General features: G+C 37.1%; 1 protein-coding gene across 10 annotated transcripts in view; it reads right to left on the reverse strand.

Moving 5' to 3' along the window:
• Window positions 1-26,301, reverse strand: part of FIP1L1 (factor interacting with PAPOLA and CPSF1) — a 44,537-nt gene that overhangs the window by 4,044 nt on the left and 14,192 nt on the right. For 5 of the 10 annotated variants that reach the window (XM_054203204.1, XM_054203197.1, XM_054203200.1 and 2 more), the window contains 7 exons: window positions 17,813-17,906; window positions 16,582-16,735; window positions 11,151-11,177; window positions 10,529-10,583; window positions 8,707-8,762; window positions 4,342-4,437; window positions 3,127-3,346 (listed from right to left, as the gene is read on the reverse strand). In XM_054203204.1, coding sequence (XP_054059179.1) covers window positions 3,127-3,346; window positions 4,342-4,437; window positions 8,707-8,762; window positions 10,529-10,583; window positions 11,151-11,177; window positions 16,582-16,735; window positions 17,813-17,906 — 702 coding nt within the window. The remainder of the gene's footprint in view (window positions 1-3,126; window positions 3,347-4,341; window positions 4,438-8,706; window positions 8,763-10,528; window positions 10,584-11,150; window positions 11,178-16,581; window positions 16,736-17,812; window positions 17,907-26,301) is intronic. The other 5 variants (XM_054203201.1, XM_054203205.1, XM_054203203.1 and 2 more) reach the window with 3 other exon arrangements.

Genomic DNA, 26,301 nt, shown 5'->3' on the forward strand with positions numbered 1-26,301 from the left:
TCCTTTATATCTATATATATATCCTCTCTCTCTCTATATATATATATATATCCTATATATATTGATACTCCTTTTTGTAAACCTTATTTTGGCAAATTGCTAAGGAACCATGACAGCTTGTAAGCGTGCCTGAAAACAAACAGCCTTTCTATAAGTAAAGCAAAAAATCAGTTTGCCAAGTCCAGTATGTTGGGAGCTTTCAGGAACAGGAATAAGTGCTATGTACCCACTGTTACACCACTGATCTCCTCCCCATTTTGTATCTGGGCTTACAGTTATCAAAGCCTTCAAGGGACAGCCTTGAGAGCACTACAACCTTTGACCTGTGTCCTCCTGGGAAAGAAGCCCAAAACCAGTCCGTTCCATAAAATCTCCATTCTCTACACCTTTGGTTACTTTTTCAAAACAGACTACAAGCTATTAACTTCACAAATCAGGAGATCTCACTTTGGCAGAGATGCCTAACTTCTGATATCTTTCCCATATATTCAAAACCCCCTTCAACAAAGAATAACAGAAGGATTTAGGCTGGACAGGACTTCATGGAGGTCACTTAGGCTAACGCCTCCTCAACACAGGGCTAACTCAGAAATCTGGTCAGGTGCTCAGGAGCTTGTTCAGTAAAGTTCTGAGTATCTCTGAGGCTGGAGATTTCATGACCTCTACCTGCAATCTCTCTTACCAGCTGATGACTCTTTTTGTGATTATTCCCTCCCTCCCTCCATGTAATTGGAATTTCCCTTGCTGTGACTTTTAACTATTGCCTCTTGTCCTTTCTCTGTGCACCTTGAAAAAGAGCCTGGCTCTATCTTCTCTATAACTGCCCAGTAGGTAGCTGAAAATAGCCTTTAAGAACCCTCCTCATCCTTCTCCTTTCAAGCTAAATAAACTCCAAGCCCTTAGCCCTCCTAACCACCCTTTCAGACCTCCACTGGACTCTCTGGTCTGTCAATGTCTTCTTTGTCCTACCGAGGGTCCCAAGACTGGGCACAGTACTTTGCACGTTGTATCAAGTGCCAAATAAAAGGGGAATATCGGCATTCTCCACCTGCGGGATACACTCTAATGCAGCTCAGTGCATTTTGACCATTATCGCACAAGGAGCACCAGGTCCCGTTCAATTTGCTGTCCATCAGGACACCAAGTCCTTTCCTGTTAGCTGCTTTCTGGCCAGACAGACCCTACATCTGCTCTGTTGCTTGGGACTATTGGGTTCCAGGAACTTAGAAATACAGTTGTTGTGGTTTGGTTTTGTTTTTCAAATTGCTGAGGAAGAACCACAAAATGGTAACGTATCAATCAAATTCCAAAGTTTACATTTTTAGTGGTAACTAATTGAATTGAAACTATCAAAACTAAAAAAGAAAACATAGTCTTTGCAGAAGAGACAACAGTCCAAAAAGAATGGCATCTTCTCAAGGAAGCAGACTGAGATACATAGTAAAAATGCATGATTTCATCTGAGGATAGCTGGGTAAAGGTAGAACAGAATATAAAGAGAGCTGAAGGTCCCATTTTCTTACCATTTTAAGAAGTACTATAGCACAAATACAGGCTATTTATCTGGAAAAGAAGTGCCGCAAAACATCGAAAGCAGTAATTTCTGAGCAGTAAAAAGCTAAAGATGATGCTTACTCCAAATCCCACCACAGTATTGCTTAAACAAAGTTTGAACAAAGGGAATTTCAATAAAAGTAATGCATCTGTGCAGCCTCTAAAGTAGTCCACATTCTCTTCCTTGTAGCTCATTTAATTTTATTTTCTTAAGTGCATAGAATTGAAAATAAACCTTCTTGAAAAACACTGCATCTGCATGTTCTGTCTTAAGCTTCTCCCACCATCTCTGTGACTCCCAAACCAACTTATACTAGTTAAGGGCCTCCTGTTTTCTTACACAGCCATGTGGCAACAGCTTTGCTACAGATGGTGGATAATTTAGTCACATAAAAAAGTTGAAGCCTGCTCTTCCCCCTCCTTTACAGATAACTCTGGCAGCAGCACAGAGATTTCTCGAGGCCTGGAAGCTATTAAGGTTCATTTCAAGCACCCTTGAATGACCAGGCTTCTTTCTGGCCTTCAATCAAGCTGTCTGAGAAACAGATGTTTAGATTGGTCTTGAGTTCTCAGAAACTGACCCTGGAACACAGCACATGCACACGGGAGAGGACATCACCACATCAGCATACATGGAAAATCCCTCGTCTTGCACCAAGTTTAGGTCTTCAGCTAACAATCATCATGCGAAAAAATGTCATCTCTCAACTGAAGTAATGTTGACTCTGGGTGCTCTTATTCCCCACAGCGCAAAATCACCGGTAAAAACAATCCGCCTAACAGCTAACATACATATTCTGCAAAAAGGGAAACTTAACAAAAAACACTGAGAAAAGCATCAGGATGTTTACCCCAAAATACTTAGCAAATGATGAGCAAAGTAAATTTAGATAAATCTGGAAAGTCAACAGACCTCTGCTCTATGGAGTCACAGTGAGCTCAACATAAATGCTTTGTACTTGAGCACATGAACCACAGAAGAATTGCAGCTTTTTTCTTTTTTCTTTTTTTTTTTAAAGCAATTAGAGAGTTGAAAGCCGAATAAAGTTATCTGCCATTATTTTCATCATCTGCCTGAAAATGGAAAAATGTTCTTGACCTTGCAATAATAGTTTTCAAAAAGATAGGGCAGATAATTATCCAGCTAGTGCTAACGACCAAACTAACCGTTTTAGCAGCTAATAACACCATTAATTAAGGTCAAATGTTGCACTGCATTGCTCTTAGCACTGAATTGACAACGAGGATTCATTAGTACTTCTACAGATTTTTCTAGAACTACCAATGTCAAAGCGAGCTGGATATCTCACTCATACACAGAGCTTAAATCACACCTTTGACCTGTAAAGCACTAGGACCAGTTTGGATGTATGCTGTTGTTTTTACACTTCTGGTTTACATTTAGGAATTTAATTGTAGTTTCCAAGAGAAAGGGGGGAAGGGGAGGAAGCCACACCCTCTAGCTCTTTGGAATATACAGCTGAACACTAAATTTTAATGTTGAAGCACACTGTTTAACACAGACACAGGGTTTTGAGCACAGTTGCAGCATGCTTAAGACATTTCACTAACCTGTTGAAGACACTTGGAGTTGGACTGTGATCTCGGTCCCTTTCTCTGTCTCTGGTACGTTCTCGATCTCTGTCTCGGTCCCGGTCGCGATCCCGATCTCTGGATCGCTCTCTCTCACGTTCCCTATCCTTGTCTCTTCGTGCATAGTAATCCCACTGTTTGCTGGTGTCCATAAGACTAGACCACGAAGGAGCAGAACCTGCAAGGTGCGGAAAGGTGACTAAAGAAAAAGACGCGGGTATTAGAAAGAACAAAATGAGATACCATATGAAAACTGTAATACTACTTATGCATGAAAACACAGACATTTGTCAGCCTCCTCCACTGACATTTTTCAATCTCCCCCTTTTACATAAAAGCTAATTCTGAGCAAACTCTGTATTTTTTCCATGATGCTAATAAAGGCCTCTGGCACTCATTTAAGTACTCGTTATGAAGATATACAGAACCAGGATATACAGCACAAGCCTGTCTAAATCCTTTTGAAAAAAAATACATATATTTTGTGCAAAGATTTGCTGAAAGAATCTGATTTTATGTGGTCAAATGGCTTTGTTTTGGGGGAACAACAGAACAAAAACAACCGAAAACAAAACTGCCTTTGAAACCCAGTTGCTCTGAAAATACAGTTCAGAAAAACAGGGAAAAAAGATGCTTCCAACTTTATATTTAGATGCTACTATTTTTATGTTTTGTCTGTTTAAAAAAATGGTATTTAAAATATAATGTTAGTTACAAAGTTCTCATTCACTAATTTATATTCTATACTGTGCTTTGCCATACTTTTCTTATTAGAGAATGTAACAGCTATAGAAATAAATTCCATAAATTCGTACTGGGGAGAAGAAATAATGCTCCTACTTATTCTTTGTAGGATACCATTTCTAATGAATACTCAGCACAACTGCTATTACCACTAAAATATAATAGTTTCAGAAAATTAAGCGTATTATCTTCATCTAAAAGATGATGCGCTTAAGAAGCAAATCACAACACCATCTCACAATATTTTTAGATAACCAGCAATGGGCAGAGAGAAGGGACATGCTTCTCCATTGCTTTCTGCCAAGTCCGATATAATAAATAACTACTACTCTTAATGCCCCAATTGTTCTGTCCTGCCCTCCCTCTCCAGAAGCCCTGTGAATGCATCCTATTAATGAAAAATAAGGGCTGTAGTATTTAACTGGAAACAGCACTCTCTAGTGGACTTACAGTACAGAGGGACTCCCACTTTCTGCTTATCTGCTTTGCTAGCCAATGATAACATAGCCTTCAATAAATCGTTTGTTTTGAGCTCCACTTCTTTATCTATAATACGAGAACAATATTCACTTGACTCCATGGTGTCACAAAGAGAGATTAATAGTATAATTAACATAAACATCCACTGAACAATGTAAAGTGCCTTACTGATGCTGTATTTAATGCTGTCGAGTTATAAACCCAGTGTTTTCTCCTGACAGCGATGTTCAGACTGCCTTGCCTATGTCTGGGGTACGGCTGCCCCAGAAAGCTTTGGCAGAAGCTTCAGGACAGCAGTTTGCCAAACGTCCAAAGGAGGAATACAAGAGACCTTTTGAGCAGGCAGTGGAGCAGGAAAAAACACTTCATTGTTAAAATACATATGCAATGAAAAGCATTATAATTCTTTAAAAAAGCATTTATACGAGGTTTTGCCTCTAACAAAATGCTTGACACTGTTTCACTTCAGGGCTACAGACAAAATGAGGAGTTAACAGAAAAAAATACCCTAATACAATAGTATGTTGTTCATTATACTGCCAAAACCTGAAATTCTTCTAAGGAAAGCAGCCAGAAATAGCAAAAAAACAGATGGACTTTAAAGACTGCTAATTTCCTTGACTTGCCACTATGTCAACAACATACGTATGGTCTACAAGACACTGGCTGCCAGAATATTCCGATCTAAAGTGTAAACTTAAGTTTAACTTTAAAGGTATGCTACAAAAAAAAATTATTAATGGCAATATAAACTTTTATGATAAATTTTGGTCACACCCTCGCATCTGCAGTAATTCTCATGAGACAGAAGTACGCCACCTCCACCCCAATAACCTGAGATAAACCAGTTATTCGATACTCTGCGCTTTTTTTATCTAGATTTTCAGCAGTAATTATTTACAACATGCAAGAAGCTTACTTCCCAATATGAATTGGTGTTCTGCGTTTACTACTTCGAATGGAGTAATTTGTCACTTGTAATATTTCTACATGGATTATTCTAATAATTTCTACAAAGACACTTCCGAAGTTTAACTCCTATTTTATTTTTAAAACAGGAAGAGAGGGAGCTTTGAACAATTTGTAGTTTTGGAGACTCAAGTCCTGTTTTGGAGACGGTTTAAAAATTTAAAGCTGCATGGTGGCACAGTATAAGGCAAACTAGTAATACATCTTCTTTGTGCCTCAAAAAATACTGACTCTCAAACTGTTTCTGTAATGCTAAATTTCTTGCAAGTTCTAAACTATAAAGAACATAAATAAAGATATAAAGAACATATCATAAAGATATAAAGACATTTAGAGCACACAACAGAGAAATGCGCGAGGAAAAAGCAAACAAGCACTCAATACCAGTCGCTTCCCCACCGGACCAAATGCAGTGCCATATACCGGCAGCTCAACAAAACTCAAAGATTTGATGGCAAAGGTAGCTTTGATACAGTGGAAGACCACAAAGGCAAAATAGATATTCTTGAAGCTACAAGTTAAGGATATTATTTTACTATGCAACCTTCCTAACAGGCTTGCAGTAGGAAACATGCCTGACCACTAGGGAAAAGACACAAAGGCATGAGATTAGCAATTTGAATAGGCAGAAGAAAGGCTAGTGCCTTCATCAAGATTGGTAATTTTTGCAGTGTGTTTCATATGTTCGTCTTCCCCCATAATTTTGACAAAGCCATGAAACACACAGACTGGCAAAGAAGAAAATGGGTTGTAGACCCAGGGCTATCATCCAAAGTAACTATTAAATAATTATATTTAGTGATTCTTAATTAAAATTATCATCTGTACCCTACTGCGCCACTGAGCCCTCCATTTACCTAAGCTCTGATGCTCGGAGAGCACTGGTAAAATTGGCCTGCGATCACGTTATGAGACAGGGACTGTGAGAGTAAGATTCTGGCCAGGAAAACATCTTTCACTAAGAGATGAACAACAGCGATAAAATGCCACTCAGCCTCTACAGATCCAAAAGTATGTATGTCAGGCACAGCTTAGAGACAGACAATTTGCTTTTTGCTGCAAATAGGAAAGCTTTTGCCACAACAGGGATGTCAGATACACTGGGAAGATGGGCACAGGGTGTGCTCCTCGGTCTCCATAATCATACAAAGGCAAACATAATTTTTTAACCCTGCTAAGGGAGTTCAAATTCAATGTTGGCACGGTGACAATGACAGTCATCTTTTGAATATCGGTACTCCAACAACATAAACGTGCCATCACCTCTGAATGTCAACATAAAACTTGGAAATATTATTGTGTCCCTGACAATACTTGACAGAATAGCAAATTCTAACAAAAGACATTCCAAAGTGAAAAACATTTAAAATTGGAGACTACATATTAGATGCAATGTCCATACTAACGACAGTAAAACTGCTTTCCTTATGATACTCTGCATGGCTTTAGACGTTGAAGCTTCAGCAAAATAGTCACTTGGGTATCTTAGTCACCTGCCTCAGCTTTACCTTTTTGCTAAAACTTCATCAAACACAGTTTGATTATTGCTAAAGAAGTAGTTAGTGTAAAGCAGCTGTTTGCCCACATGAAAAAATATTGAAAACTTAACAAGCTTTCATGCATAAAAGCAAACACTTGATAACTGATGAGGATCCTTTCAATGTTAACAAAGTACCACTTGTTACTCCATAAACTGCTCCAACTTCAAGTTACAAGCCATTCAAAAGTGTGATTTTGTATTTCTTCTTTAAAGACTTATGAACATCTGGGAGATACATTATCTGAACATTTGATCTGTGCTGAACATTATGTATCCCCAGAACCAGACAGAACTTTCCTTACAATTTCTCCTCACAGCAGCTAGGGTCTAAAGAAACAAAGAGCAAGGAGACAGAAAAAATGAGCTGGAAGAAAAGGCACCAGGCGTGGGGCTGGATGGCAGATGCAGTGACTGGCAACATGCAAGGCCCTGCACCCGGGTCGGAGCAATCCTCAATATCAGGACAGAACGGGAGATGAATTGATTGAAAGCAGCCCGTCAGAGAAGGACTTGGCGATACTGGTGGGCAAAAAAAATTAAATGAGGCAGCAACGTGAGTTTGCAGCCCAGAAAGCAAATGGTATCCTGGGCTGCATAAAAAGAATTGTGGCCAGCAGTTTGAGGGGGGTGATTCTCCCTCTGTGCGCCCTCCTGAGACCCCAGCTCTCAGGCCCCCAGTACAAGACAGACATGTTAGAGTAGGTCCAGAGCAGCGCCACGAAAAATCATCAGAGTGCCGGAACATCTCTCCTAGGTTGTTCAATGTAGAGAAGAGAAGGCTCCAGGGAGACCTTTTTGCAGCCTTTCAACACTTAAAGGGGGCTTATAAGAAAGATGGAGAGACATTTTTACCAGGGCCCGTAGTGACAGGACAAAGGACAATGGTTTTAAACAGAAAAAGGGTACGTTTAGATTGGACATAAGGAAGAAATTCTTTACTGTGAGGGTGGCAGGACACTGGAACAGGTTACCTACAGAAGCTGTGGATGCCCCATCCCTGGGGGTGTTCAAGGCCAGGCTGGATGGAGCTTTGAGCAGCCTGGTCTAGTGGGAGGTGTTCCTGCCCATGGCAGGGGGGTAGACTAGATCTTTGTCGGTCCCTTCCAACCCAAACCATTCTGTGATTCTATGTTTACTTTGTCTTCCCAATTTTGGATAGCTCAGGAAGAAGCTGACATCTTAGCATTGCTGTCACTCTTCCAGCTCAAGAAGCAGAGCCATGCCAGGTAACAGTTGTAAACTCACTGTAGGTTCTGTGGATGTCCATTCGATTGCACATAATGAAATTTCTATTTGGTTCACTTTTACTATAAAACCAGAATGCGATGTTCTTCAGCTTCATATTTTTTCCATAACATTAACCAATAAAGACTGACTTTGCAACAGAATAGCTGAAGATTATAGTATCTTCAACAGTTTTTCAAAGGAGAGGTACATCTGCCAGGATTTCTCAATGATTGGTCTTGCTGGTTAAAATTCTGATGATATCTCAACACTACTTGTCCTCCTGCTTCTAAATCCTACCAGTTCTTGGAAAATTCTCACTGACTTGTGGTCTGTATTACGGTCTATTATTTTTCAAAATGACAGTTCTGCAAAAGCAGCATGGAAAGAAATCTAGGATACAAATTAGTAAGCAAAACAATATTATTTACCAACAGCTGTTAAATTTGCAACAGCGTGTATCAGTTTGCAATAGTAGGCAATGAGCTTTCACAATGAATCACTGAGAGGACTGTTTAGTTTCTCAGCTAAAATCCTGATAAGTGTATCAAACAATTTGATATAGCACTAGTCAAAATTTTCAAAGCCAACAAGCTACTCACCACTGCCATACGAAAATGCACGAACAGAACGACCATCATAGCCAGAAGAATGTCCACTGTTGAAAAGAAAAACGTGTAAAAATCCAGTTTTACCATCATAGCTACTTCCATCAATAAATATATACTTTTAATATTACTCCTCTGAATTCCTACCACCATACAGACTAAAACAAAGTGTCTGTTATAAATGGATTTAAGTCCTCCATTTTAAGCATTGCTAATTAATTAAGCTGTCTATCAACACAAACACGTATATTTCATATTTTACTACAGGCAGTGAAAATAGCATTCTCTCTTCTTAAAATTTAAAACAAAAAATATTCGTATCATCAAAGCTGTTCTTCTGTATTTTCAATGAATTTTCTATTTCACATATTTCTTGTATCATAAGATGTTTCTGCACTGATACTGAACTTAATCTGCAATTGCTTTTAAGTGCTTTATTCACGAATGAAGCCATTCTCATTCTTTCTGTTAAAAAGTAGATACGTGATTGTATCTAAGAACAGGTGGACTTCAAATGTGTAGTTCTATAAATAAACTATTAAATTAGCTACACGTTTTCTAAGCTGACTTCTTTCAGTGGTAGCCAACTCAAGCAGGTAAAAACTAGAAAGGTTAAAAAGGACGGTATGTGCCCAGGACATAATTCACACATATATAATTTTTTCGTGCCTTTTAGCACTTCCTACATAACTGGAATGAATCATCTTTGCTGTATTTATCCTAAGTGTTCTTGAAGGCACTTTAACGTTAAGAAATAAGTTTTGGGTTAGCTTAATTTAAAAACAAAGCAAAACCAATGATAATGAAAGGCCAATGCAACATTTTAACATTTAAAAGCATGAGATTTAGTTCCTAGGTTCCACAATAAACTTGATTTTTTCACATCCTATTTCAGAAACTATATAAATATTCACTACAAGTAAATGCAATGACCACTGCTTAACAGTCAGAAGCAGCAGTCACTCAGCAATTGTCAGTAAGAAATAATAAATTTACTTTCATGCACATCAAATGCACCCAGTTAGGGTTTTTTTTCTGAATTAAATCAGATGAGGATTGTCTCAGAGATTTACTGTCACCATACTGTAGCAAATACGTTAATAGAATTTTCAATTTCAAAGGAACAGATTTGTGTACCTTCCTTCAGTGAAACCCAAAGGACTGGCAAAAAAGAGGCTTGTGCCATCTTCTTAAGTGAGCTTTGTACATGACCTGGTTTTGCCCTCCAGCAAAATATAAACGCTTTCCAAGGACTGTGCTGGCCAACCTTTTTTTCTTCCTTTTATATATATATAAAAATATATATGTACGCATATACACATGCGTGTATATAAAAAAGATAATGAAAAAATACTGCTAGCCTACTAAAGCCGAACACTTAGAACAAACACAGCAGAAATACAGACTTGGATTCTGTGGAACTCTGGAGTTTCCTATAGCTTATAAGGGCTTGAATCTGTGGCTAAATTCTTTATTCGCATTTATAGAACAGGATATGGCAGCTGATACAGTTCACATCAATAAGCCTTCAGACTACTAAAGAATACTTTAACGATCCTTACCTTGACTCTGCTCTTAAGTCTTGGCATTGATATAGTGTCATAACTCAACTAAACTAGTAAGTGGTCAAGTAATCTACTCCAAAGAATATTATCAGACAGGTGAGACTAGTAACATTTCTGTAAAACGCTGAAAATGTCTCCCCAGTCCCAGATAAAAATCTATAAAACACTGGGTCGTGTAAGAATCCTTACTAATTTACTTCAATGACAGAATACCGATATTTTGCTTTATAAGATTTCAAAGAGATAGTCACCTTTCTATTGTGGGTATGAGGGAAGGTGGAGGACCGCCAGGTGGTGGTGCAAAGCCTGGAATAATAAATCAGGTGAGGGGGAAAGAATGAAAAAAACACCAAAACAAACCATAAACACATAAAAGTAGGCTAAGCATACAATGGCAAACAAATTCCAGAGTACAACACAAAAAATTGTTTCTCACTGTGTAAATAGCTTTTAATTTTGTAAGACTGAGAACTACTTTGATTAAACGTGTATTATCAGTGCTTCAAAGCAAATACCTTATCATTTAAAAAAATATAATAATTTAGCAGCACAGGAAAATTCCTGAGTATCTAACAATACTTAATAAACAACAATCACAACTATTTTCTGCATAGCTGAAAAAAAAAAAAAAAAAGAGGAAGAAGAGAAGGAAGCACAAATATAAGAAAATGGCCAATTAGGTCCACTAGTCAACAGCATTTTCATACATTTTCTTTTCTGCCTGGCATCAATATAACTAAACCTACATCTATACATACAGTTTTGTATTTATGAACTTCTATCTACAGAACTAAAAGGAAGTTGATAAGTTGCACATCAGTTAAGTTTTCATTTCCTAACCAATTGTGGAAAAAAAATGCTAAGCAAGTTTACCTGGTGGTGGCACTGTTATTGGTATACCTAAAAAGACAACAAATAATACATCAGTTATAATAATAGTTTATGTTTATTATCTGTAGATCTAAAATCAGATTGAGCTATCACCACATACGTGATCTAGAAAAATGATAACTAATTTTCTGTGTCCTCAGATGAAGACCCCATATTAATATCAATTGTTAAGATTTTGTGCAAGCCTTGGGAAATATGTCTTTTTATTTAAGTTCCTATTCTTCAGGATCTTATTTAATTAGAGACAAAAATAATGAAGAATGACTCTGGGTCTCAAGATTAGAATTAAATCCATAACCCTAAAATGTTTAGTATCCACAAGGAAAGTAACATCCCATAGAATATATTTGCTTATTTTATATTCCATGACTGGATGAAAGGAAATACAATTGGCCTCTGACCTTTAATAACTTAGCATAGGAAATGGTAGGTCCACATGGACAAAATATTTTAGAGCAACAGTATGCATTACAGACTTTTCAGTCAATGCTATGCCACATTGCAATTAATCATTCAGTTGCTACTTGGAGGGGAAAATAAATAAATAAATAAACATTTGGTACTCTATTTTCTTGTAAGTATCTGAGAAAGGAGCATCCTTTAATACAAACACATTCAAAAACTGTCCTAACTTTTCTGGTTAGGCCTAGCTTAGCTGTTACAAATCTAACTAAAAGCTGAGAAATTTTTACCAACTAAATTATCTGACCTAACAAAATATACTACCTCAACATCTAAACCTATCTTATTTGATTATGAAAGGAATGATTACAAGGCAAAAATCATCTGTACACTTTAAAGGACATTATCTTCTCACACTTTGCAAAGAAATAGCTTTACCTCAACTGAACACAAACCACTGTTACATGAAAATAATAAACTGGGCTAAAACAATATTGTCAGAAAACAGACTGCTTTACCAGGCATAAACCTCCTTCAGTTATGAGCAACTCTACTTCTATTAAAAAAATAAGTACTTTCAATCTGACAACTTACTGCAAGACTTTGGGGGGAAGAAAACAGAAAACTTTGCCAAGTGCTTTCATCAGTTTTGCCATAAAAGCATAAACATTCAGACAGAACAGCCGCCAGACCCACTTAAATTAAAACCCATCACATTCAAGTTCCAGGCTTCATCATTCAGAAACTATCCTAGATGAACTGGCCATTGCATGATTAATTTCATGTATATATCATTAGTTCAACATTAGAACTAAAAGAGAATTGTATGGCAGCAACATTTAACTACATCTACATATTATGATGCCTAGAAATGCCAACTGCTCCCAAATTGCCTTGGCAGAAGGACAGAATGAAGGAATGTGCAAGCTGAGGAAGAGTAATCAATATCAACGTTCAGCAGTTGCTGGTGATTTCACTGACATGAATTCTTACCAGCATTAATCCTATAGGATTAAACAAATTGTGAAACAAAACTGAGGTTGCTGTCCAATCCCGAAGACTTAAAATCTAATCTCTCAGACAAAATGTAAACCAGGAGCCAGTGAACCCCCAAAGCCAAATCATTTTCTCTTCACCAGCGCAAAAGCTTTCCAAAGTGCACCATCCTTATTAAGAACTCTGGAAATCACACCATAAAAAGTTTGAGTGTGTAACATTTAAAAGACCAAACACTCCTAATGAAAATTGCTGAAAGAAAAGGAAGACTGGGAACTCAAACTGTTGCATAGCTGAAGTATTTTCTATTAATCTCTTTTGGTTAATTGTCCACCTTAACAGATTCTTCATGAGCCTACAACATATAAAATGTGTGTATATATACACAGACATATATATAGAGAAAAAATATCTCTTAACAGCAACATTAAGAACACAAGCTAGAAAAATATCAGAAGTTCTCTCAAACTGATTAATTTATTAGCTCTACCTTATGCTTAAAAAAATTTCAATTGATGCACTAATACCAGTCTCAGCACTATGCACAGAACTGCCTGGAAAACCATCAGCTAATCCTCTTTACAAAAAGGAAGAAATTCTGATTAAACAATTAATATATTCCTCAGAGTTTTATCTTGTGCAGAAACACAAATAAAAATCTCATCACAAGATTAAAAGCCAAATGAAAAGCTTCACTTAAGATTTATTCAAATAAAGTTAAGACAGAGCGAATACAACTGAGATACAGAGACCAAATGTCCAAATGATTTTAATGAATTGGGTAATGCCAGGTATTATGCTAAAAAAAAACCCCAACAACCCACATAGACATTTTTTCCTCAAAAACCTTCAGGAACATTTAGAAAGTCATGATTAATGATTATATCATTTTAAGACAGAGGCTAATTTACTTGATGGTATCATAATGGAAGAAACATTCTTCTACATTCCAACTTAGCAAGTATCACTGAAAAGATCTAAACAAAGTTTTTTTCTTCACCTTCTTCGCTAAGACACAGATGTGACACAAAGTAAGAAAGAAAAAAAATCAAAATTCATTTAATGGAAAATTAAGAATCTCTTAACTCTTCACTCCACCTTCTACTAATGCAGGAGCATCATCAGCCATTTACTTCTGAGAAAGAAAAAAGACTCTGAAATATTGAGTCACTTCTTGCAGTGTAGTGACTAAACGTAAGTAGGAGTGCAAGAAGGTGACTGAACGCAGATCACATCACGTCCCTACTACATGTTGTACCGCCACAAAGATACACCTGGCTTAAACCTAAATATTCAGACTCATGTGTCAAAAGCAATCCAAATGGCATTAGCGCAGCATTTTACCTCGTGTGCTCCAAATTGCTTTCAGGACATTGTATAGCATCCTACTAACTTAAGGCTGATAAATATTTACAGAAAACCAAACAGGTCTTACTAAAGGAAAGCAATGCCACATGTGCTCTGCTTGGGGAATAAGGAATCAGACAGGGTAACGCTGCTACAGTTTAATAACATACTGCAAATCAACTGAACTTTGTAACAGCCCACACCAACATAATATAACTCAACTTGGTGTAAAAACTTCTTTTGCCACAGGCTAAACTGAGTCAAATTCTCTCTCCTTTATCAGAAGATAAAAATTACTCACTTAGATTGCTGGGGCTGAGCAGACGTACAGTTACTTGCTAAGCCCTGGTATAAGTCTAGGCAGTCAAACTTTCCAAAGTTATGCAACAGAAGTTCAATACTTTGGAGTAATTTATTTCTTTTTCCCCCCAACAAATACATGTCACATTTTAACTACACTCTTAAAGCAAAACACATAAAACAACTTTTAAAGCCTGTTAAACAGAAGCATCCACGTTCTTCTTTAGATTTAAATTACTCCAACATAGCAATAAACCAAGCAAACAAAAACCAACACATTGTTTGCCACAGCCAGTGATCTCCTAGGAGTATTGGAGAATTTTCTGCATTTGGCCCTTTGAATTGTTCCAGGACTCGTTCCTCAAAAAAGATTTGAATCTCAAGAGCGAATGAATTCAGAACAAGAGATTTAACTTCAAAGCAAGATCTTTTTTCAAAGGGGCTTTTGGAGGATGTTTTATATTTGGAATACTTAAAATTTGCTGGCAAGTAGTCCTGGTTTAATATTGGGTAAGAGTAGCTTTTTTCCCCCCTCCTCCTCCATGAACCTAGGAGGGATGGCAGATTCTATTTTAGGAACAGCTTTGAAGATAAAGAGCTGGCAACGGCACAATTAAAACACAGGCCTGAAGAAACCAAATCCACAGCTCTTAATGGTTATTTTCAAATCTACTCGAAGCGCGGAAGGATGTTGGAGTTGTCCTTCTGAACAAGTGAATGTCATAAACCTGTCTGTAAACCACAAGACTAAAGCCAAACCTGCTTGCTAAATCTGTAACACGTGTGGATTTCTTTCACCTTTGAAAACTTAACAGGTAAGGGGTTTCATAAGAACAGTCCAGTACACCTATATGACATCCTTGCACCACATGCGTTTGGGGTTCATCTCATTTACAACTTAGATCACCTTTTCTGTACCACAATTACACAAATTACTTTCTAAAAACTTGCAATGCATTACCTATATTATTTTATCAGAAAGGTTTTAATGCAGCTTAAAACCACAGTTAGCATTAGCATCACGTTCCTCTCCTTTCTGTCCCCCCGACCCCGCAGTCAGGAAACATGACAAAACAGCCAGAGCAGTAGCATGTTCTCTCTTCAGACACCCTATTTTTTATATTTACGCACAAAAACTTTGAACTTTAATCTTAAAATCTCTTCTCTTCTGTTTTCTAGGTTGCACCATTTTGTGTGTGACAATCACTGATGAAAGCTAGAGCTTGCCAGGCAGCAGGAGTTAGTAGTTTTAAAATCATCAGCGGCAACTGAAGAAAACAACCTCTTCCATGAGGCTTTAAACCCTATAAAAACCCAGACAAATTTGTTGCACAGAAATAATGATGCTACTTCCTTTCTTATACGTAAGAGTATTAACAGAGAAACTTTTAAAAGATTCCCTGTACGAACAGAACAGCAAAGAAACTGCTCAGCATGATTTCAGAACAAGTTAAAAGAATGCAAGGAACAAAAGGAGAAAATAAGGAAAGGGGCTCCACCTTACATCAGTCTCTTCTATAAACAAATCCTTCACTTTCCTACTCAAACAGTCCCCAGAGTTTCTCCATCTATTTTCACTTCCCAGTGACCATTCTTCTTAGTTCCTTGCCAAGTCCTTTTGAACTTAATTCCTTAAAATGACAACACTCCGGTAACTGCACTATTTGTGCAAATGCCCGTGACACTCCCTGCAATAAATTTCCATTAATATAAAGTTTTGGTAATTATTCAGTAAATATCAGTAAATTTCAAGCCAGATTTAACAATGAGAAGATTACTCAAAGAGCTTTGATTCCTCTAAGACTTACAGACACAGGACGCTGGACAAAAACATCAGTTGCTAATAAGACCTCTGACTAAAAGAAGGGATACAGCACAAAGGTGATTCTTACCAGACTTTTGGGAATTCATACATACTGTGAGGGGAAAGGGGAATTAAAGCTTCTGCTGCTGCTTTGACCTTAGACATCAGAGAATCCAACTTCCGACACAAATTCATGGTATGCCATACTTCACAGTTCAAAAGTTTGTAGGACGATTTGTTAACGTGTATCTCTCATTAGCGTTAACAGTAGTTTAATTACAGAAAACAGCTTCTCACTTCAAACATTTTCAAGGACACAAGATCCAAGGACACACTTAGTCTTTAGGTGATTAGTTACTACTTGGAATTACGCTTAGTGAGAAAGTAGAGACAAAAGTTTCTGTTTCTGTCTTGCAGATATATTTAAGAAAAGAGTAGAACACAAAATTCTGCAATTCTACACATATAGCCAAATATGCATGGAATGCGTTGTCTTTAATTCATTATCATCTAGCACCTGATGATGACGCATCTCTCATTTTCACATCCTATGTGGATATTTACCTGGTGGGGGAATCAGAGGTGGAGCAGTACTGACAGTTGGAGGGGGTGGGAGGAAAGGAGGTGGTGGAAGGTGGGTAGGTGGAGCTCCTGGAGGGAAAAATGGAGGTGGCTTGGTAAAATTGTCTACTTCAGGATTAGATCGTTCTGAAAGAACCTGTAAAATATCAAACTATAGTTACAATTGCTATGTCATAAGGGTAGAAGATAGGTTTCCTCTCTTTCCAGTTACTACAACAGGGAAGTATTACTTATGCACCTGAAGAGCCATATTCAGATGGTTTAAGCTCTACCTGCATCCCTACGTTCAGTGTCCCATACTTGCCAAGTACCTCTGAAGGCGTAAGAGCAGCCAATAGGGAACACCAAACGTGAGATCTGAGAGGGAATATAAGCCATCTGAATATGGCTCAAAACACCACTTTAAATTTATGTATAAAGGAAAATATTTTAAAAATCAAAATGAAAAGCGTGAAAACCCCCAAGACTTTAAATTACTTAAACACTGTGAGATCAGCTGAAAAACACATGGCAGTGTTTTCAATATTAGCACTACAATCCATCATTATTTTCATGGTTTAACCTTAACGTAAGTTGGCATGGAAATGCAGCTAGGGCACCAAGCAACCTTGACTCTTCTCCACAGGTAAGTCAGGAGAGAAAAAGTGTATTTAATCTTAAAGCATTTAGTTGATTTCTTAAGATAATCCAAGCCCATAAAGACTAATCCTACAATTTATGGTAAAATAATACAATATCATTTGGAAAAAAATAATACTGTCTACTATTTATTCCTCCACAACTTATTTTTAAAAGACTTTAAAAGACGTATGCATTTCTCAAACTGCATACGAAGCGGCTTTCACTTGCAGCATTAGCGTCTGGCAGGAACAGGGGAGAAATGGACAGTCAGTTTAAATATTTATCTTTTTCACTTAGTAAACAAAATGCTATCCCATGCAGATCTAGCAAAGCCAATGCTGTCTCCTGGATTGTAAGCCTGCAATATTGCTCATTTCCTTTCAGTAAGAAGTATACCAAAACATTTATCTTTTGAAATATACCAAATATTTCATCTTAATCTATTTCAATTAAATGCCACAACTTTCTTCCTGAACTTAAAGCTACTTTTGTTTTACTCATTCATACATACTGAAATGCTTTAATCACAAGCTATGGGGAAAGCAAAAGTGTCTTCTAGTCAAAGATAGTGTGCAAATCTACAGTATAAAACCTGTATGTTGCTGTTTTCATTAGCACGCCGTCGTCCTTCAACCCTGCTGATAGTGATGGTCTGTCCAATCACATCTATTGTGCCAGATAATCGCCTGCAACACAGCACAAACCAGAATCAACAAGCAGAATTAGAAAAGGAGGGGAAAAAAAAAAAAAAGAAAAATAAAAGAGAGAGAAGAAAGTCTTATGGACTTCTCTAATTCTAAATGCCAAAAGTTCCTTCTCCTGTATAGAACATAAAAGACCATTTCTGAAGAACATTCAATATGATAAATTTGCTGGACTATGCAAGTGTGTCAAACTAAACAATGCAGCAATAAAGACTCCTGTAGGACAAAGGCTGACTCTCCGTATTCTCCTTCCATCCCCTACAAGATAATAAATCTACACTTCTGCTACTGATAAAAGAAAAAAAACCAACTCAAGAACTATGGTGATATCACAAAAAACTCAGGAAGAAAAAATATATTAAACAGAACACCTCCAAAAATCTTAAGTAAAATAGTTATAAACTAATCATTAGAAATAATTTCTAAACGGCAAGAAACCATATTGAAGGATTCCATGGAAGATCAAACAAAGGTAAGTTAGGAGGCAGACATAAACATAAGCCAACCCTACCACGCATACTATCAATATTGCAGCACATATTGAACAAGAGCAGCTGCTATCTCTCTCATCTTGGAATACACAGTCTTAACATCAAACAGTAAGTACATGAAACTAGCAGACACCGAGTCTTCAATTAAACCTTGCACGGAACTTAAAGGCATCTTAGAGCAGCCGTTCATACTTCTGCTCCTCGGTTTTCCAGATGCAAAATGTCTCTCTCTCAAATACCTCTAAAACGTTTGCACAACTAAGCACTAAGTTCACCTTCTTTAAAGAAACTGGCAACAGCAGCACCAGACCCACCTCAGTCTCCCTTACACCACCGACAGGCAACAACGGAATATAATGTAAATTAAGAACACTCACCTTAGAAGTAGTTAGTAATGGACTTTTAGAGAAAAATGACAAGAAAAGTGATGTGCATATACACATTCTTTCCCTCACAGTTTCTGCCAATCAAAAAATTGAAGGACTTCCCTTGTAACTCTGTTTAATAGCTCCTGATTAACTTGCATTTGCACTATCTCTTTTGAACACACTTTTACTTTTGATTTCCAGTAATGAGACCTGTTTCAGCTATTTTTTTGCCTGACAATTGTATTTGGTGCCCTACAGTACTTGTGTTAAAAATAAAAAAAATCCCCTGCTCTCTGGCAGTGTAATATTTGTGGTACCTCTGCTGTATCTCTTTCCCAAGCTGAACTAGTCCACATCTCTCCTCATGCAGAACCAAGTCTATAACTTTCATTATTTATTTCATCTTTTTGTGGAACCTTCCTACCTCTACTATATCTTTTCTTGCCTGACATAAACAGAACCACAGATAATATTCAGCTCTCAATGCATCACGGCTTTATGTACTACCATAATGACTTTCCTCGGTTTGTTCCCCACTGCTAATGATGACTACCATTCAATTTTCTTATTTTGGCTAACACTGGAAATTAAAATAACATTTTGGGATGCAGCAACACCAATTCCAAGATCTCTTTCTCAATGGGTATGATTATAAATTATTAATGATTAATTTGAACAAGTGCATCTTATTTAGAAAAATGCAATCTAGTATTTAATGTTTCAGTGATTTCAGTTCACTATGAACGAGCTATTCCAGTTCACACTGGAGTCATCGTGTGAATTTCAAATGCAAATGTATCTCATTTCAGTTTCCAAACGAGTCAATCTATTAAGCTTATGCCTGTTAGACTTAACACAGTTCCTACTATAAAATTCTTAATTCCCATGTACATATTTGCATAGTCTGTTAAGAGAGCTATCTTTAAGCCCCCAAAATCATCTGACCTCATGGCCACACAGCTGTCAACTGCAACTTTATTTTTAACCTTTCAAAGCAGATTAAAAACACTACACTGAGGGTAAAGACACGATGGCATTCCATTGGATACAAACACTAAAATTTAAAGCATACTCAGTCTCTCAAAATCTTCAATAAATCAATCACACGGGAATATACTGACAGTAAAGAAGGACTCCAGGCGCCACACCAGAAAATAGCATGAAAAGGATCTGAATGTCATCTACTGTAACTAAAACCTGGTACCTGTGACAAAGGTATTTTGAAGAGTGGAAGAAACTAAAGTACAGCGAACTTTCCTGTTTGCAGCCCCAAACCAAATGAAATCCAGAAACCTAGCTTTATAGAGAATTTATAGCTCTATTATTCTTATGCAGACAGAACCAAACCTACCTGCTTTGCAGCCCACGGTTAATTTCTAAAAGAGGTTAAAAAGCAGAATTCACTTAGGTCAACTCCATTAGAAAATGAGGCACAAAATTACATTGCTAATGGATGAGAGACACAAAGGTACCTCTGTGTCACATCTATAAGGGAAACCACGGTACAGAAAACTGACAATATTTACCAATAGCATGATACATAACAAAGTTAAAAAAAAAAAGGGAAAAAATCTTTCAAGAAATTACATAAAATAAATGCATAGAAAGAAAAAACCCACTAGTTTTAGAAGATAAGTTCTTGCATTTTTTCTCTTTGGTGGACTACTAACCACATTAATACAAATAGCAGGGAGAACAGCTGGAAGGTGGGATTACAGGCTCCAAGTTCTGCTGGACTGATAGCTCTGACCCCAATTGTTCAAATGCCTAGATTCCAATGCAGCTGAGAAAGACACAGCAGACACTAGAGGATCAATTAGATCTCCCATAGATAATCTAAAGTTTCTTGGCAGACTGCATACTGAGGATGATCCAAACGCCTGTCCTCTGAGCTTTTCAATACCTGGGTTTAGAGCTTCCTCCTGGATTTTAAAGCAAGCTCATGAACCACAACAGTTTGTAGGAAAAAAATAATAAAGTCCGATGGTATAAGTCTAAGAACACATCTGCAAACTAAACCAGCAGCTTTTCCAAGGACAAGAGAATTTCTTAAACTTGTGTTATCTTCTAACACCCCATCCTAAAAGTCAAGGTTGTTTCAGTCTAAATCCTGAAATAATCAACACCTGCTTTCTGATCCTCCCACTGGTCTTGCATAGTATTCCAGCACTGCCATTCTTTGGATTATCATTATTTTGCCTTCAGCTACTAAATTGGAAACATAGGCATTATAAAACAATTGCTAAACCAACTGTTTCACTTCAAAGGGGAAAAAAAAAAAAAGACAACTGAATTTTTGTAAAACAACAAAAGTTTGCATCAGTCCTCACTCTGACAGCTCATTTGGTTTCAGAGTTCTAAGACACTGGTTTTCCTCCGTTGCTGGTATCTTCTCTTAATTATCTAAAACTGTAACCTAGAAAACTCATTTTACCCAGCTTTAGTCCTTGTGTATGATAGATGACTCTTCTACGGCAAGAAGTCCCTCCTCAGGTGACTCCCTGCTTGGCTCACTCCACTGTTTTACAGGGCTTCCACCTGGGAGCTGTATATTTCAATAAGACTCTTCCTCTCTTGCACTGCTTGCACACTGCCAGCAGCTCTTGGAACCAGCACTGAAAACAGGCAATGGACACCAATGCAAGAGTACTGGGCATGAAAGTAATATGTGCAACAACTATACTACAACAATACTAATTTGGGCTTGGGAAGCAGCCTGAATACAACACTGCATTATCGAAGGAAGCAAACCTAGACTACCAGTTGGTATCAGCCTTACTGATATGAACAGGGCTTTCACTGAATTTTTTCTGGAGGCTGAAGAGTACACCTATGCTCACTCATTCTCACTGAGCTGATGCTTTATAATTATTTTGTAAATAATGCTTTATAGCGGTATGCCCATTGTTCTTCCCAACAGCTGCCAAGAGATTTAATTTTTGTAATGATGGATAAGTTAAGTAATTTGCCATCATATCTTGAACATGACAAATCCTATATTTCCAAGACTGCAATAATGATTTCATTAAGTACTCCACTAAGAGCTTGAAATTGAACAAGAGAAAGCATATGTTCAGTTGCAAATGGAGCAGCAGATGACACCACTGTCAAAAACATAATCTTCACAGAGGCACAAGAGGCATCCGAAGTGTCCAGAATTTCACAGTTCAGCAGTTTTGCAAAAGGGACAAATCTGAAGCCTCGGATCTTGATTAAGTCATAGCAAGTTGGCACATGGGTAAATCTGAAGACCCCCCAGCCATTACCTAGCTTAGCTGTAAAATGTTAAGCCAGCATTACCAGGTTTCTGTCTCAGTGCTGTATACAAAGAAAAGAAAGGGTTTGGTTTGTCCTTTACGTGATTGGGGCACCTGGGATACAGATGCATTCCCAATGGATACACCCGAACATAAAAAGGCAATCCATGCGTGTGGGATGCACATGAACCCACAGCAGAGTTCATACAAAGTGTAGCTTGAGAGGAACATTCCATCAACTCAGTCAGTGATTTCACTCTAATTAGAGAGTCGTTATTTACGAGCTATTTGCACTAGGAACACCACCCTCCATGGAGATTTAATTCAGAATGATATCTCAATCTCATTTGGCAAGATGAATTTATTTAGGTTCCACAGAGCAAAGAGAAAGGGGGGGAAAAAGCAGAAGGGAAAAGGAAAAAAAAAAAAGAAAAAAAAAAAGACAAACCCAATTATTTTCCAGAGTCATAGCTTCAGAAATCACTTATCCCCACCACAAATAATGAACCACTTTTTTGGAACTGCCCCACATGCACTTTTCCAAATTCAGAAACAGACTAACTACTGGATGCCACACTTATTCACTAGACTTATAGTCTAGTCTAAGAATTATAGCATACTTTAAAAATGGTACTTAATACGTTCTTGTGTTCCTGCTTGTCTTGCTTATGTGTTTTATGCTTTATTTTCCTCCTCTTGAGGATAGCCTCAACTTTGCTGAGCTCACTTGCCACTGACTGATATAATTAAGAAGCAAACAAATGTAATACAGAAATCATTCATATATGAAATAGACATTTTTTCAAAATAATATCAGAGTTTTCATTGTTTAGTCTCACAAGGCTAGCTCATGAAACAAGAGAAACCTGCATTTTTTTCACAGTAATGACATATCACAAATCCATTTTCTATAAAAATTCTGTTTACAGAAAGACCCAAGCACAGACAAAGCTGATAAATAGCCCATCGCACTGACAGGCTAATTTCCCTGAAAGCAAAATTCATTTAAATGTAACATACTCTTCCATAATAACACAAAAAGCATAAATGGAGATTAAAAAGCTAAAAGCTTCTGACAGAACTAAGTTTTGTGACAGAGAGCTGTTCTAGATATTACCAGAACGGGAAAATACCAGTTTTTGCATCCAGCTTGTAAATGAAACTTCTGCTTATTTCCCTGCTTTAAAGCAGGGAAAGCAATTTTGAAGCAATGCTATCTCAGAGTCCTTGAAAAATGACATAAGGAAAAACACTGGTCTAAAAACCAGTAAAATTTCTCTATGACCTGGCTGGTTAGGACAGGTTTGAAATATGCCAAATTCTCTCCATGTTGCAGAAAACACTGCACCCAAAAGAGACTCCTTCAGGTTTTTACCTTAATTGTGACTATGCATACAATGAACCTTTAATTAACTACCTCTAGAGAACAAACGTTCTGTTTTACACCATATTGTTTGTATATGATGTGCATTTACTAAACCATTTCCATTATGTTCTAACTCCTCCTCAACAGACCTAAACATCACAAAGTCCAGACAAGAGGTTCAGGTGTCATTTCTAAACAACTAATAGCTCGCTACGATTAAGACAGTCATTGTTTACAAACTCAAGCAAAATTTCTCACACAGACACATTGTATGAACAAGCACTGAATTTTTCTTTGAATTAAACATTTAGGATGCAATTCTAGTGAAGTAGTAACTTATTTGCTGGTGAGCAATAATTCTGTTTCTTTTTTGTAAACTACAACCTACATATTGGTAATGAGCAACAGTCTTGCTAGACCTCAGAGATTTATTATTTTTTTTTGAGAATTTCAACTGCAATCATCTGCAAATACCTACTTTACTCAAACTAAAAAGGTAAAAACAGCAGGCATAGAATTATTTTAATGTTTGCTTACAAACAAATAAAAAAAAGCAAAACTCACTATCTGTCCTCATACTTCCCATTGAAGAGAAATATGTGCTGTAAAAATCTACATGTAAAATTGTCCACAAAGCAACGTTGAAGCTCTGACTGGTAAATGGGGAATTAAAGTGTTAAATTAGGATCTGATTAGGATGTCCTGATTTCCCCCTCCCTTACCTTAATTTGGGTGATTTGTCCCTCCTATATTGTTCCTGCCACTTCCTGATGCCTTAACTGGCTTTTCTGGAGGCAGTGCTTCTCTGTGACTGAGAAGAGGTACTGCTTCTGCTGAGATAAATTGCCTAAGTCTTTCTTTTCTTGCGTCTCTATCTTCTTTCCTCTTTGAGTTTTTCTTGTCATCATGCCCAGCTCCTTACCAATCCCCACACCAATGCTGCTACACCCAGTTGCACCATTTTTCCTCTCTTTCACCAAATATATTAACTACAATACATCAGAAGCTGAGAGAAGTTTTCCTGCTACGTGAGAGATACTTCCAGCAATTTCACAACAAAGCTATTACAAATGCCTCATTGCATAAAGGCAATTATTTTAAATTATCAAAGAACTGGACTGATGAAAAATTTCTGCCTACCTAAAATTAAGTCTCTAATTAAAGAAAAAAAAAGGTCCAATCTCATAGAACACTGTCTGTTTATAAAGAAATTAGTAATGCAGGTTTTTATATACAGAAAACAGTAGCTGTGTTCTGAAGAAGTCATTCAAGTAGAAGTATACATAATCCATACAGTTAAGACTCGTTCATTCACTGAGCTACTCTCGCACTTCTAAGCATACAATTTTCTTTCAAAATCTCTTCTGACCACTTGGTAGAAATACCTTTTTCTTTACACAAGAATTTATTTTAAGCAAATGTATCGAAAGGAGTGGATATTGAATATGGAAAGAAGTCAGTTTTGCCATCGTTGTAACAACATTGTATTCACCCTAAACGTATATAAAACAACCTATTCGAAACACTGGAATGCAGAGGTGATACGGCTGGAAACCTAGGGGTTTGTTTCCTCTTTATCTACACAACAGACCAACTCCGCTTACTGGCTTCTCATTCTTAAAGATATACGGGTTTTCCAACCTTTGCTAAGGTAAACTTAGTTCCCAGAGAAAACAGACACATCTTAATTTTCTCATGAAAGCTCTGTTTAACAACCAATATACTAACCTTGAACCTTTAAAAGATGGTTACTTAAACTTGGGATTGCTAACTTCAGGCAGAAAAAAAAAAGTACCACATAAAAATACGGTATAAAAGACATCTGTGATTAAATACATTTATCCTAGCTAGAGCATACAGCAAAGATTTCACCAATGAAGCCTATACCATGCACATGTATCACCTAATTGTATTAAGTTTTCTCACAACAAATGCAAATTTCACAGAATCACGGAATTTACACAATGCATTTATTTTTTCTACAACTTTAAGCTTCACTACATTTTAATATCCTGGTCATTAACTACTTTCTAAAGTATTTTAGACATTCTCTGTCCAACAGTGAGATGCATAAAGAATTGAAATCCTGTAACAAAACCTGTACTAGATATAAATTTGGAATCCTTACCCTGTCAACCGTACATTCAATTTTGAGAACTCTGTTACAAGAATATCACACATCAGAAACAATTCAGAGAATTAAAAAAAATATAAAATATTACAGGGTTGGTAAAAAGTTTGGAAGACTTTTACTACTTCTTAGACAAAGATAAAAAAAAAATAACAACTAAAACCTAAAACCTGCGGTATAACCTGAAAGCTCAGAGAAGAATTTAAGCTACCAGGAGGAATATTCTAGGAGTGAAAGAAAAATGCAGGCAAGAGCATCACACAAGATTGTTTTTTCCACCCAAGCAAAATATATTTGGGTGTTAAACTGACTCTTAAAGGATGGAATAATTAAACATGAGTGCCCCTGAATTAGTCAAGGTACTTATGGATGCAATGCTAAAGACAAGTCATAGATGCCAATCTTTAACTGTTGATGACTAAAGCGTACAACCTGCTCTACTTCCCTTACCGTCATTTATAAAACAGTGGCTTTTAATTTGCACAGAACCAAAATTCCAAAACAGGATCACGTGATAACTAAGTGAAGCAGAAGCATGGATTCATCCTAAGCCAAGTGCCAGACAGCAAACAGCAATAGCTTAGATATAAAGGACAGAATTTAATAAAGCATGGGGCTGCAAGAAGGAAAGGAAGAAACCCTAGTTAGGAAATAATTTCTCGCATTTCAAAGAAAGTATACTAAAATATTAAAATACGGAGAAGCTAAAGCCACCTTGCAGGAAAGAGATCGGGTTCCGGGAATTCTTGCAGTGGAAGTCATAG

This window comes from Rissa tridactyla, chromosome 5 (assembly GCF_028500815.1).
Source record: "Rissa tridactyla isolate bRisTri1 chromosome 5, bRisTri1.patW.cur.20221130, whole genome shotgun sequence".
NCBI classification, from domain to species: domain Eukaryota; kingdom Metazoa; phylum Chordata; class Aves; order Charadriiformes; family Laridae; genus Rissa; species Rissa tridactyla.